Source organism: Microplitis mediator, chromosome 9 (assembly GCF_029852145.1).
Source record: "Microplitis mediator isolate UGA2020A chromosome 9, iyMicMedi2.1, whole genome shotgun sequence".
Classification (NCBI taxonomy): Eukaryota; Metazoa; Arthropoda; class Insecta; order Hymenoptera; family Braconidae; genus Microplitis; species Microplitis mediator.
This window is the reverse complement of record NC_079977.1, coordinates 4,054,709-4,068,271: the sequence shown is the minus strand read 5'-3', so window position 1 is coordinate 4,068,271 and position 13,563 is coordinate 4,054,709. Positions and strand designations below refer to the sequence as shown.

The window sequence follows — 13,563 nt, the reverse complement described above, 5'->3', positions numbered from 1 at the left end:
AGTATTAGTATTCGAGATCGATTCGAAATTCCCCCGTATTCATATTGATCGATGCATTGATTTTACATTTTTTTTACAATTACAATTCTCATAAAAAATTAGAGTATTTACGTAGTGTTGCAAAAGTCATCTCATTAAATTGTTTTTAGTTACTGATGTACTAAATATTTCGTCTTAATAATGTACTTTTTTATATTTAATTGGATTCCTCTAATTAATCTTTTTTTTTTGTCTTTTTTGTCGAGCATTGATATTATATATGTTACAAATATTTACAGTTAAGATATTTGGCCGGCAGGATAAGCGATATGGTGATATTTTGTCATAAGGATATTTTGTCCAGCATGGAACCGGTCAGATAGCTTCCTAGGACTTCAAAACGTCGACATCTGATGAAAACTCAATTTTCGAAAATTGAGGTGAAAACAATAACTTCCCGAATTTTTCAAAGCGAGAAATTTAAAAATTTACCAATGGAATACAAATAGACAGACACCATAATTTATAAAGACCAAAAAAAATCCATATTATTTTCAATAATTGAAAAACACATCAATCTTAATCAACTCATTAGTACTTGTATGATAATTATATTTATCTCAATTATTTTATTCTACACTATGAAGTTTTTTTTACCATAATATTTATATTTTTTATGACCAAAGTGTTTACGAACCTTGAAAAAATATATAAACATATTCAACTCTTATGTACCGACATTCAAATTACCGTAGATGGTTTTTTTATAAATCTACAAGGTCATAGTTTTATTTGCATTTAAATCTATTAGAGAAATCTATTCAAAAAATTAATCTTCGAACTCGTTTTATTTGAATCCCTTCCAAGTGTTGACGTTAGTATCCGGAATTACTCAATCGTGAATCAACGAACTCAGTATATATGAACCGTTGAAACACCGCGTCTTCAGTTCGAGGTTGAGGCTGCTCAGCCGCGGTAAAATTCAAACAATTTCTACTATGAATTCTATAAAAAATTTTATTTTCGTCTTGACATTGATATTTTCGGTGCAAAACATCAAATGGTAACAATTAAATTATTCAGAGCTCAAGTAATAGAGAAGTATTTAATAATTTTTTAAATTCCAGTGAAGAAAATGAGGATCTTTTTGTGATATTCACCCAACAATTATCTCCGAGTGAATGTTACAAAGAAGTCAATCAAAAGACCGCAATTTGTGACGAACTGAAGAACCTGTGGTTGATTTCCGAATTTTTGCATCAGTTGCCTAACGATCCGTCATTTCAGTGCTCAGAACGTGCCGAAGAATTGGACCCGACAACCATATCACCATCAACTCTAAATGAGTTGGCAAAAAAATGGGAACGTCCTTATATATTAACAGAGCCTTCATTTACAGCAGAAAGAATATGGCGCGATTTCGGAGGTTGCACTTCGAAAATAAATGAAATTAGTAATGCAACAAATTATTTCAAAAAATCATTCGAGTTGCATGAAAAATACAATCTGAATAAAATTTTAAGTGAAGCGAATATTACTCCTGGCAATTATTACAAAGCCCAACAAATATCAGATGCTGTGTCTTCGGCTACGGGGGGCAAAAAAGTTTTACTCCGATGCTCACCGAATTTCGTAAGATAATTTAATGATAAATTTTTATTTGACTGACGTTAGCGATATTCTGATAAATCAATTTAAATTCAACGAAATTTTATGAATTTAATTCAAATTATGTAGACAATTTTCTTGCCTAGAAATTACCTCCGATAAAATTTTTTAGAATTCCGTATGACTTTTTGAACGAGCCCGAAAAATAACGTTTTCAAGCACTCTGAGCTCGGAAACAGCAGAAAGTTTTGAATTTGGCCCACAGGTCAACAGTTTTTCGAAATTTTCATTAATATTCATTTTTATTTTCTTCAGAGATCTGCCGACATTGATTTGTCCAAGATAACAATCTATTTAGATAAATCCTTCAAGCCAATTGATACCGTTGAATTTTACGGCTTTACATATGTATGTCCGTCTGATAAACTGATCCGGTACCGTGACGAAGAGAAGATTCTTCAAACTGTACCAAGTTATGACTCCATGCTCGTAATAGACTATGGTCCTCCATCTGAAGAAAAGCATTATGGAGATCCTGCTGTTAAATATCCAACACTCTTGTAAGTATCAGACATAATTTTAAATAAATTTTGAGGAAAAATTATGGGAAAAATACCGAATTTTCGGGGACAACCTGTATAAAAAAACAATATATGGTTAAAATATATAAAGTCATATATGTTTGCAACGAAAAATATATGATATACTATTTTGTATATTATAAAAAGCCATATAGAAATTTTGGCCGATTTAATATAAAAATATATACAGTAGTAAATATATGTATTCCATATATGTCTTATATGTTTTTTATATTAAGCTATATACATTTACATTTACCTTATAATATATTGTATTGATATATTTCCTTTTATATTCAAAAAATATAAAATTTTTATATGAAATGAAATATATGGTAGCAGATAATTTATATTATATATGGCACCATATATTTTCTTTGTTATATTTAAGCATATATTTTATTCGGTGTATGTATATGTATATGGATATATATTTTCGCATCAAATTAATTACACAATATAAATATATGTTTTTATATATGATCAGAATATATTTTTCGTATATGATAGAAATATATATTTTTATGTATGATAAAATATAATTTTTGTATATGATTGACATATATATTTCATATATGGTAAACATATACGGAATCGAATATGATAAATATTATATTTATTAACATAAAAAAAAATATATCAGAAAATATAGTTAAATTAGTGGCCACATATATTTTCTGATATTTATCATATATTTTGACCATATATGTTATTTTCATACAGGGTTCTAGTCACATTTTCATAGCATTCTCTCCAAGCAATTATACCATAAATCACAATACTTTAAAAAAGTGTATGATTGAATGTAAACAGGAAGAATCTGGTCTTCTTGATCAGTTCTTTCATATGAAAGTTTAGCATCAAAATATTTGTAATAATGCCAGCTATATTTCGAAAAGTGATTTTGGGATCCTCAAAAAACAAACATTTTTACAAAATACTAAGAGTATCTCACTCTCCCCAACCCCCTACTTTGACACTAAATTTAAAAATTTAAACTTTTAGGGAAGACGACAATGGCTATTATGTATTTGAGCAGAAGTTGGATAAATTTTACTGTACTGATGGTGATGATAGCAAATGTGCTTTACCGAAATACCCATGGTATATAAGTTCATTCACATATGAATTTAATGAGGATATAAAATTTGATTGTGACGGGAATAGTGATAACTTTGATCCGAAAGATCTATCTTCGATCCAGAATGAACTCCTCGAAAAATGGAATCATAAAATGGATGACTTCACGGAAGACTTCGGGTTCCAGTGGACATATGGACCCCGATGTTCCGCTTACTTTAAGGGCCTTGATAGCCCATTCAAATATTATAAAAAGTCTATTGAGTTATTTGATAAATATAATATGGATGTTATTTTACATGAGTCAAATATTATTCCCGGACATAATTATACTTTTCAAGCAATGATTGATGCTGTTTCCAAGGGCTTAAAGGGCACGAAAGCTGACATAACATGTACGTCAGGAGGATATGTAAGTCAATTTTTTTTGTTCACAATAAAATGAAAGATTTTTACTTTTATATTTTAATATTTATATGTAAATTTGAAATTTCACTAATTTTTTCTTTGTTTTAGTCTCAACGAAGTGATGACTTGACTATCAAAATTTACTTTGATCAGTCTTTTAATCTAATTAACAAAACTAATGGCATTGGGTCTTTTAGATGCCCACTTGATAAAATTGTTCGTTACGAAGTTTTCCTACACTATTAGTATATAAGTTCAAACCCGTTTCCTTCATTTGATAATACGGCGATATTTTAAGAGCTTTGTAAAAATGATGGTCTTAATCGTTTTTAAATTTTTATAATTAAAATAAACATTTTTTTTTGTATTCGACTGGATTTATTTTATAAAATATTACGCAAATAAAAATTTGTACGTTTTTTATTTTCGTCTTTTTTATTTATGTACGGAAAAATATATGTTTGATTAATGCCAATTTGTATAACCAAATCATTGAAAAAAATCTGAGCAGCGGTTCCCGCATGAAAAAACTTTATATGTGAAAACATATATGATAGAATATATGAATATTATAATGTGATATATTGTACAATATATAAAATAATATTTATATTTTTGCCGTATTAATATATGATAATATATTGAAGAAAAATATATTGCTAGAATATATTATCAATATATTTATCAATATATGACTTTTTATGTATGTTTTACATATATATTTTAATATATCTTTTTTATATTGATATATTATATTGAAAGTAGTATATTAATTAATTTATAGTATTTTTTATATTTTTTATATATGTTTTTTAATATATTGCAAAATATATGGTTTCCAATATATTGTAAAATATATGGCACTTTTTTTACTTTTCTTAGGTTATTGCCAGTAAATATAAGGTCAATGAAAAGAAGGAGAAAAAATAAGAAATTTGACTTTTTTTTGTGGAATTGTGTAATAATTGAAAAAGTATATTAAAAAAATAAAATTTTCAATATATTGCGAAAAATATAAGTTTTAATATACTGGAAAAATGTAATTCCAATATACCGCGAACCATATAATTAATCATATAAATTCTTTCGTATATAATCAATTATATAGAGACCATATACCACTAATTATATGAGTCAAAATATATGGATATATATATCAAGTTTATTATATTATACTCATAAATTATATATATGCTATCCATATATGATAAGAATATATTGAGCATTATATGAGATTATATATATAGAAAAATACAAAACATTATATACAAGTAAATATATTATGATAAATATATAATCCAATATATGTAAAAAAAAAATTATTTTTCAATATAAATATTTTTGCCGCTATATATTTATCACATATTCACCATATATTTTTTTATATACTTTTAACAATATATACCCTGATTAAAAAAGTGAATTGAAAAGTATTGAAAATGATGAGAAATGAATCCTTTCGAATACTTTCTATACCCCAAGGTATTCATTTTGACATAAAATGAATACTTTTCAATCCCAAAATAATAAAAGAATTTCTGAACTTCCGAGGAATTGAAAAAGATTCAAATGAATTGATATTTTTAATCTTTCTGAATCCTTCTCAATACCTAAATAATCCGACATTTCGGATCAAGTGTGGGATTGAAAAAGATTGAAATGAATTGAAATTTTTGAATCTTTCTGAATCCTTCTCAATACCTAAATAATATCACATTTCGGGTCATGTGTGGAGTTGAAAAAGATTGAAATGAATTGAAATTTTTGAATCTTTCCGAATCCTTCTCAATACCTAAATAATCCGATATTTCGATCAAGTGTGGGATTGAAAAAGATTGAAATGAATTGAAATTTTTGAATCTTTCCGAAACCTTCTCAATACCTAAATTGAAATGATGAAAGATTGAATTCTTTTCAATACTTTCAAATTCCACTTTGGAATTGGAAAGTATTCAAACGATCGAAATTTCAATTCCATTCAATACTTTCCAAAACCGCCGAGGGATTGAACAGAATTGAGATAATTTTCAATACTTTTCAATTCACTTTTTTAATCAGGGTAGCTTTTCCATGCGGGTTGGCCCTAAAACTCCGCTGTTTTAGAGCTCAAAGAGCTTGAAAACATTATTGTGAATACATAATCCGAGCTCTTTGAGCTTTTCAAGCTCAAAAGATTTAAGTTCCCGTGTAAAAAAAAAATTTATTCACAACGATTTTAGAGTCGAATTTCATCATGAAACTCAGATTGCGACACAAATATGACTTTTACAATGAATTTGTATCAACAACTATAAATACGACAAAATTATGACTCGGTCAAATTTTTATCCAAGTGATCCGAAGTTCATTCACTAAATTACTATTACAATCGAAACTGAACAATGTAAATTAAGTTCTTGATTGAAGAAATTTATTGGTAATTTCTGATCGATAGATTTTACAAAAGGTTTAATTCAGTAACAATTCAGTCAAGTTTCTATCGAAGTCATTCCAAGTCCAATCCAAAGACGGAATAACCCTGATTAAACAACTGAATTCGACCGAATTAAAAATTTTAATTCTGTTTTATTCTGGGGAGTTCTGCAAAACAGAATTTAACTGAATTGAAAATTCGAATTTGAATTAAACAGAATAAAACGGATTTAAAAATTTCAAATTCAGTTTAATTCGGATTCAGAACCAGAAATTGGAGAATTATTTTCGAATTAATCAGAATTAAACCGAATAGAATTATTTAAATTCGTTTTAATTCGGACGAATTCTGGTTTCCCTGGCGAATTAGACAGAATTCATTTTTAAATTACCCAGACAGCATTCAAGTCAGAATGACTGCTTTGCGACGTATTTTTGAAGGAGACTTCAAGTCTTATAATGACTTCTTAAAGGTGTCATTTTTAAGAACTCTTAATTAAGAGTTCTTGAAGACTCCATAAATAAGACGTCAGTTTTTTGACGTCTTACTGTATTCTTTTTTTAACTTTTTTGAAGTCAAAATGAAGTCAAAATTAGGAACTCCTTAAGACGTCATGGTAAGTTCATTCTGAAGTCTTATTTGCGGAGTCAGAAAAAATAACTCTTTGAGAACTCTTTTTAAAGACGTCTTACTGAGTTCGCTAGGTGGCGCATTCGACATCTTGAGAACTTCTTAAAGACTTCTTTAACATGTTTTTAAGATGTCCAAATCATAAATAGGAACTCATTCAGAACTCATTAAGATGTCATGTTGCTATCTGGGTAGGTACCGAATTAACAGAATTAATTTTAGAATTGATACGAATTTACTAGACGAAAAGTTGAAGCAAACTCATGTTGAAAGTCATATTTATGTCACGATCTGAATTTTGTGATGAAATCCAGATCTAAATTAATTACCAAAAAAAATTTTTTTTACACGGGTTTTACTTTAAAGTTTGAAAATTTAAGAATCAAAAATAGTTAATGAAAAAGCGTTTCTTAAATTTTGGAGTTGATCGATCAAGTCGTTTTTGAAAAATTTACAAAATACTAAAAAAAATTCTGGTTTTTTGTATCTTTTCTATATCTTAGAGTCTATTAAATCGATCGAATTGAAATTTTTAGAAAAGTTGACGGCCAAAAAACTCATCGATTGCCGCAAGAACCATCTCAATCGGTTAAATTATTAAAAAGATATGGAGAGTTTACATCCATACACACCCATACATACATACAGACATTTAAAATTTTCATAACAAGAAGTTAAAAAACTGAGCTATGGAATACATATAGACAGACACATTAATTTATAAAGACCAAAAAAAATCCATATTATTTTCAATAATTGAAAACACATCAATCTTAATCATCTCATTACTACTTATATGATAATTATATTTATCTAAATTATTTTCTTCTACACTATGAAATTTTTTTACCATAATATTTATATTTTTTATGACCAAAGTGTTTACGAACCTTGGAAAAATATATAAACATCTATTATTATAGAAATCTATTCAAAAAATTAATCTTTGAACTCGTTTTATTTGAATCCCTTCCAAGTGTTGACGTTAGTATCCGGAATTACTCAATCGTGAATCAACGAACTCAGTATATATGAACCGTTGAAACACCGCGTCTTCAGTTCGAGGTTGAGGCTGCTCAGCCGCGGTAAAATTCAAACAATTTCTACTATGAATTCTATAAAAAATTTTATTTTCGTCTTGACATTGATATTTTCGGTGCTAAACATCAAATGGTAACAATTAAATTATTCAGAGCTCAAGTAGTAGAGAATTATTTAATAATTTTTTAAATTCCAGTGAAGAAAATGAGGATCTTTTTGTGATATTCACCCAACATGTATCTCCGATTGGATGTTACGAAAAAGTCAATCAAGAGGCCCCAATTTGTGACAAACTGAAGAACCACTGGGTGATTTCTGAATTTTTGCATCAGTTACCTAAAGATCCATCATTTGTGTGCTCAGAACGTGCCGAAGAATTGGACCCGACAATCATATCACCATCAACTCTGAATGAGTTGGCAAAAAAATGGGAACGTCATTATAGGTTAACAGATCCTTCAATTACAGCTGGAAGAATATGGCGTGATTTTGGAGGCTGCACTTCGAAAATAAATGAAATTAGTAATGCAACAAATTATTTCAAAAAATCATTTGAGTTGCATGAAAAATATAATTTGAATAAAATTTTAAGTGAAGCAAATATTACTCCTGGCAATTATTACAAAGCCCAACAAATATCAGATGCTGTGTCTTCGGCTACGGGGGGCAAAAAAGTTTTACTCCGATGCTCACCGATTTACGTAAGATAATTTAATGATAAATTTTTATGTGACTGACGTTAGCAATATTCTGAAAAATCAATTTAAATTTAACGAAATTCAATGATTGTAATTTATATTTTGTAGACAATTTTAATGCCTTCAGATTACGTCTGATAAAATCTTTTAAAATTCCGCATTACTTTAAACGAGCTCGGAAACAGCAGAAAGTTTTGAAGTTGGCCCACAGGTCAACAGTTTTTCGAAATTTTTATTAAGATTTATTTTTATTTCCTTCAGAGAGCTGACAATATTAAGTTGGACGCGATAACAATCTACTTAGATAAATCCTTCAAGCCAATTGATGCCGTCAAAAATAACGGCTTACATTCGTATACATACGTATGTCCGTCTGATAAACCGATCCGGTACAATGATGGAGAAAATATTCGTCAAATTGTAACAGATTATGATGTAATGCCGGTAATAGACTATGCTCCTCCATCTGAAGAAAAGCATTATGGAGATCCTACTGTTAAATATCCAACACTCTTGTAAGTATCAGACATAATTTTAAATAAATTTAGGGGAAAAATTATGGGAGTCGGAGAGGGGGAGGGACTTAAGGAAATACTGAATTTTCGGGGACTCGACCCGTATGAAAATACAATTTATGGTTAAAATATATAAAAGCATATATGTTTGCAACAAAAAAATATATGATATGTTATATTGTATATTGAAAAAAATCATATAGAGATTTTGGCCGATTTATTATCAAATTTTATACAGTAGTAAATATATGTATTCCATATATGTCTTATATGTTTTTTATATTAAGCTATATACATTTACATTTACCTTATAATATATTGTAATGATATATTTCCTTTTATATTCAAAAAATATAAAATTTTTATATGAAATGAAATATATGGTAGCATATAATTTATATTATATATGACACTATATATTTTCTTTGTTATATTTAAGCATATATTTTATTCGGTGTATGCATATGTATGTGGGTATATATATTCGCATCAAATTAATTAATTTTGAAAATTTTAACTGCAATTTGAAGAGTATATTAAAATTTATATCTAATTTAATTGGAGTTGGTCATACGAATAAGAAACTTTTTTTTTCCATACACAATATAAATATATGTTTTTATATATGATCAGAATATATTTTTCATATATGATAGAAGTATATATTTTTATGTATGATAAAAATATAGTTTTCGTATATGACAAGAGTATATATTTTCATATATGATAAAAATATATTTTTTGTATATGATTGACATATATATTTTATATATGCTAAACATATACGGACTCGTATATGATAAATATCATATTTTTTAATATAAAAAAAAATACATCAGAAAATATAGTTAAATTGGCCACATATATTTTCTGATATTTATCATATATTTTGACCATATATGTTATTTTCATACGGGGTTCTAGCCACATTTTTATAGCATTCTCTCCAAGCAATTATACCATAATTCACAATACTTTCAAAAAGGGTATGATTGAATATAGACAGGAAGAATCTTGTCTTCTTGATCAGTTCTTTCATATGAAAGTTTAGCATCAAAATATTCAAAATAATGCTCAGCTATATTTCGAAAAGTGGTTTTGGAATCATTCAAAATAAACTTTTTTTACAAAATACTGGAGATACCCCATTCTCCCCAACCCCCTACTTTGGCACTAAATTTAAAAATTTTAACTTTTAGGCAAGACGACAATGGCTACTATGTATTTGAGCAGAAGTTGGTTAAATTTTTCTGTAATGAAGATGATGATAGTAAATGTACTCTACCGAAATACCCATGGTATATAAATTTATTCGAATATAAATTCAATGAGGATATAAAATTTGATTGTGACGGGAATAGTGATAACTTTGATCCGATAAATATATCTTCGATCCAGGATGAACTCTCCGAAAAATGGAATAATAAAAAGGATGACGTTGCGGAAGACTTCGGGTTCCAGTGGACATATGGACCCCGATGTTCCGCTTACTATAAGGGCCTTGATAGCCCATTTAAATATTATAAAAAGTCTATTGAGTTATTTGATAAATATAATATGGATGTTATTTTACGTGAGTCAAATATTATTCCCGGACATAATTATACTTTCCAAGCAATAATTGATGCTGTTTCCAAGGGTTTAAAGGGCACGAAAGCTGACATAACATGTTCATCAGGAGGATTTGTAAGTTAATTTTTTTTTGTTCACAAGAAAATGAAAGATTTTTACTTTTTTATTTTAATATTTATATGTAAAGTTGAAATTTCAGTAATTTTTTTTTGTTTTAGGCTCAAACAACTGACGACTTGACTATCAAAATTTACTTTGATCAGTCTTTTAATCTAATTAACAAAACTAATGGAATTGCGTCTTTTGAATGCCCACTTGATAAAATTGTTCGTTACGAAGTTTTCCGACACTAGTATATTAGTTCAAACCCATTTCCTTTATTTCCTTAATTTGATAATATGGCGGCTATTTAAGAGCTTTGTAAAAATGATGGTCTTAAGTTTTTTAAATTTTTACAATCAAAATAAACATTTTTTTTGTATTCGACTATGGATTTATTTTATAAAATATTACGCAAATAAAAGTTTGTACGTTTTTTATTTTTGTCTTCTTTATTTATGTTTGGAAAAATATATGATGTTTGATTGAAGTCGATTTGTGTAATTAAGTTTGAGAGCTCAAAGAGCTCGAAAATATATATTTTGAACTAATCAACCGATTTTGACGTTCAATGTGACAATCGACACGTTTTATTAAGTTTTGGAGCTGATTTGATTTTGGAGTCGATCGATCGTGTCGATTTTGAAAAATTTCCAAAAAACTAAAGAAAAAAATTCTTTTTTTTTCGTATTTTTTCTATATCTTAGAGTCTATTAAATCGATCGAATTGAAATTCTCAGAAAAGTTGACGGCCAAAAAACCCAATCGGTTAAGTCATTAAAAAAATATGAAGAGTTTACATCCGTACACACTAGACTACATAAAAAAAACGACTAATTTTTTATTTCTTCATTATTTCGAAAATGACGAAAAATTAATATAGTGACAGTTTGAGATCTTAATATCAAAATTAACAACTCCCGCATGGCAATTTTCAATTTTCCGTTTGAATGACATGGAGAAATTTTTTTTTAAGCTTTGGAATTTTTTCACTCATCAGCGAATCATTGTATCGGAAAAAACAATGACTATTTTCGTTTAAAATTAAACGCTCTACAAATAATGTCTCTTATCATTTTTCGAAAAATTCAAATTTTCAAAAGTTATTCAAGGTCAAAGTTTGATTCCTAGTAAATTCTAGTATTATTTGAATTTTTTGGCAATTCTATCAGACTTATCATAAAATGTCATAGAATCTTTTTTGTAGACAATTTTATTTCCTATAAATTATCTTATATAAATTTTTTTGAAATTCCGCGTTGTTTTCAAGTTATTCCCATTTTAATGTCAAGCTTTCAAAATTAATTGTGTTCTCATCGATTTCAAGATCTTGACGTTAAAATGGAAATAAACTAGAAAACCGTACAGAATTAGAAAAAATTCTATTAAAGATGATTTGTAGGAATTGAAATTGTCTACAAAAAAGATCCAATGACATTTTATGATTAGTCTGATAAAATTGCCGAAAAAGTCGAATAATACCAGAATTTACTATGAATCAAACTTTAACTTTGAATAACTTTTGATAATTTGAATTTTTTGAAAAATGATAAGAGACATTATTTGTAGAGCGTTTAATTTTAAACAAAAATCGTCATCGTTTATTCTGATTCACTGATTCGCTGATGAGTGATAAAATTCCAAAGCTTAAAAAAAAATTTTCTCCATGTTATTTAAACGGGAAATTGAAAATTGCCATGCGGGAGTTGTTAATTTTACTATTAAGAGCTCAAACTGTCACAATGTTATTTTTTCGTCATTTCCAACCACATTTTCGATATAATGAAGAAATAAAAAACTAGTCGTTTTTTTTTTATACAGTCTAATACACACCCATACACAGTAAAAAACGAATCGTCGAAGTGTAAAAAAAAACGTGTGTTAAAATTCTGAGTGTTGAATTTTTAACACTTTTGTGTGTCAATTTAACACACAGTATTTATCTTGTTTGAACTGTCGCGTTCGATTGATTTTTTAACACACAAAAATGTTATTTTATTCGAAAGTAACACTTTTTATATGTTACTATTAAATTAACACACAAAATATGTTAAAAATAATGTCGATCATCACAAAAGAATTCTTGGAAAATTTTTATTTTTAACGTATACGTGTGTTACTTTTTTTAACACTCACAACATGTTAAAGTAACATATAAATAAGTGTAAAACATTCGTTTCACACACGGTGTGTGTTGATTTTGACGAATCCGTTTTTACTGTGTACATAGATACAGACCGTTGAACATAATTCTGGAAATGGTTGGATAGCTTCCTAGGGTCACAAAACGTCGACATCTGATGAAAACTCAATTTTTGAAAATCGGGATGAAAACAATAACTTCCCATATTTGAAAAATTTACAATTTTCATAGCAGGAAGTTTAAAAACTTAGCTATGGAATACAAATAGACAGACACCATAATTTATACAGACCAAAAAAAATCCATATTATTTTCAATGATTGAAAAACACATCCATCTTAATCAACATTAGTACTTATATGTTGATTATATTTATGTCAATTATTTTCTTCTACACTATGAAATTTTTTTTACCATAATATTTATATTTTTTATGACCAAAGTGTTTACGAACCTTGAAAAAATATATAAACATATTCGACTCTTATGTACCGACATTCAAATTTCCGTAGATGGTTTTTTTTAAATCTACAAGGTTATAGTTTTATTTTCATTTAAATCTATTAGAGATATCTATTCAAAAAATTAATCTTTGAACTCTTTTTATTTGAATCCCTTCCAATTGTTGACGTTAGTATTCGAAATTACCCAATCGTTAATCAACGAACTCAGTATATATGAACCGTTGAAACACCGCGTCTTCAGTTCGAGATTGAGGCTGCTCAGCCGCGGTAAAATTCAAACAATTTCTACTATGAATTCTATAAAAAATTTTATTTTCGTCTTGACATTGATA

At 27.8% G+C, this 13,563-nt stretch overlaps 2 protein-coding genes across 2 annotated transcripts; both read left to right on the top strand.

Moving 5' to 3' along the window:
- The first annotated feature begins 945 nt into the window (after positions 1–945).
- LOC130674752 (uncharacterized) lies at positions 946–4,023 on the top strand. Its single transcript, XM_057480173.1, has 5 exons — positions 946–1,042; positions 1,107–1,611; positions 1,903–2,147; positions 3,174–3,660; positions 3,765–4,023. The coding sequence occupies exons 1-5, from the start codon at positions 978–980 to the stop codon at positions 3,900–3,902; spliced, it is 1,440 nt and encodes a 479-aa protein (XP_057336156.1). The 5' UTR covers positions 946–977; the 3' UTR covers positions 3,903–4,023.
- A 3,752-nt stretch (positions 4,024–7,775) lies between these two features.
- Positions 7,776–10,925, top strand: LOC130674754 (uncharacterized). Its single transcript, XM_057480175.1, has 5 exons — positions 7,776–7,872; positions 7,937–8,441; positions 8,700–8,953; positions 10,153–10,639; positions 10,744–10,925. Exons 1-5 carry the CDS (start codon positions 7,808–7,810, stop codon positions 10,876–10,878), a joined length of 1,446 nt encoding a protein of 481 aa, XP_057336158.1. The 5' UTR covers positions 7,776–7,807; the 3' UTR covers positions 10,879–10,925.
- The last annotated feature ends 2,638 nt before the right edge of the window (positions 10,926–13,563 follow it).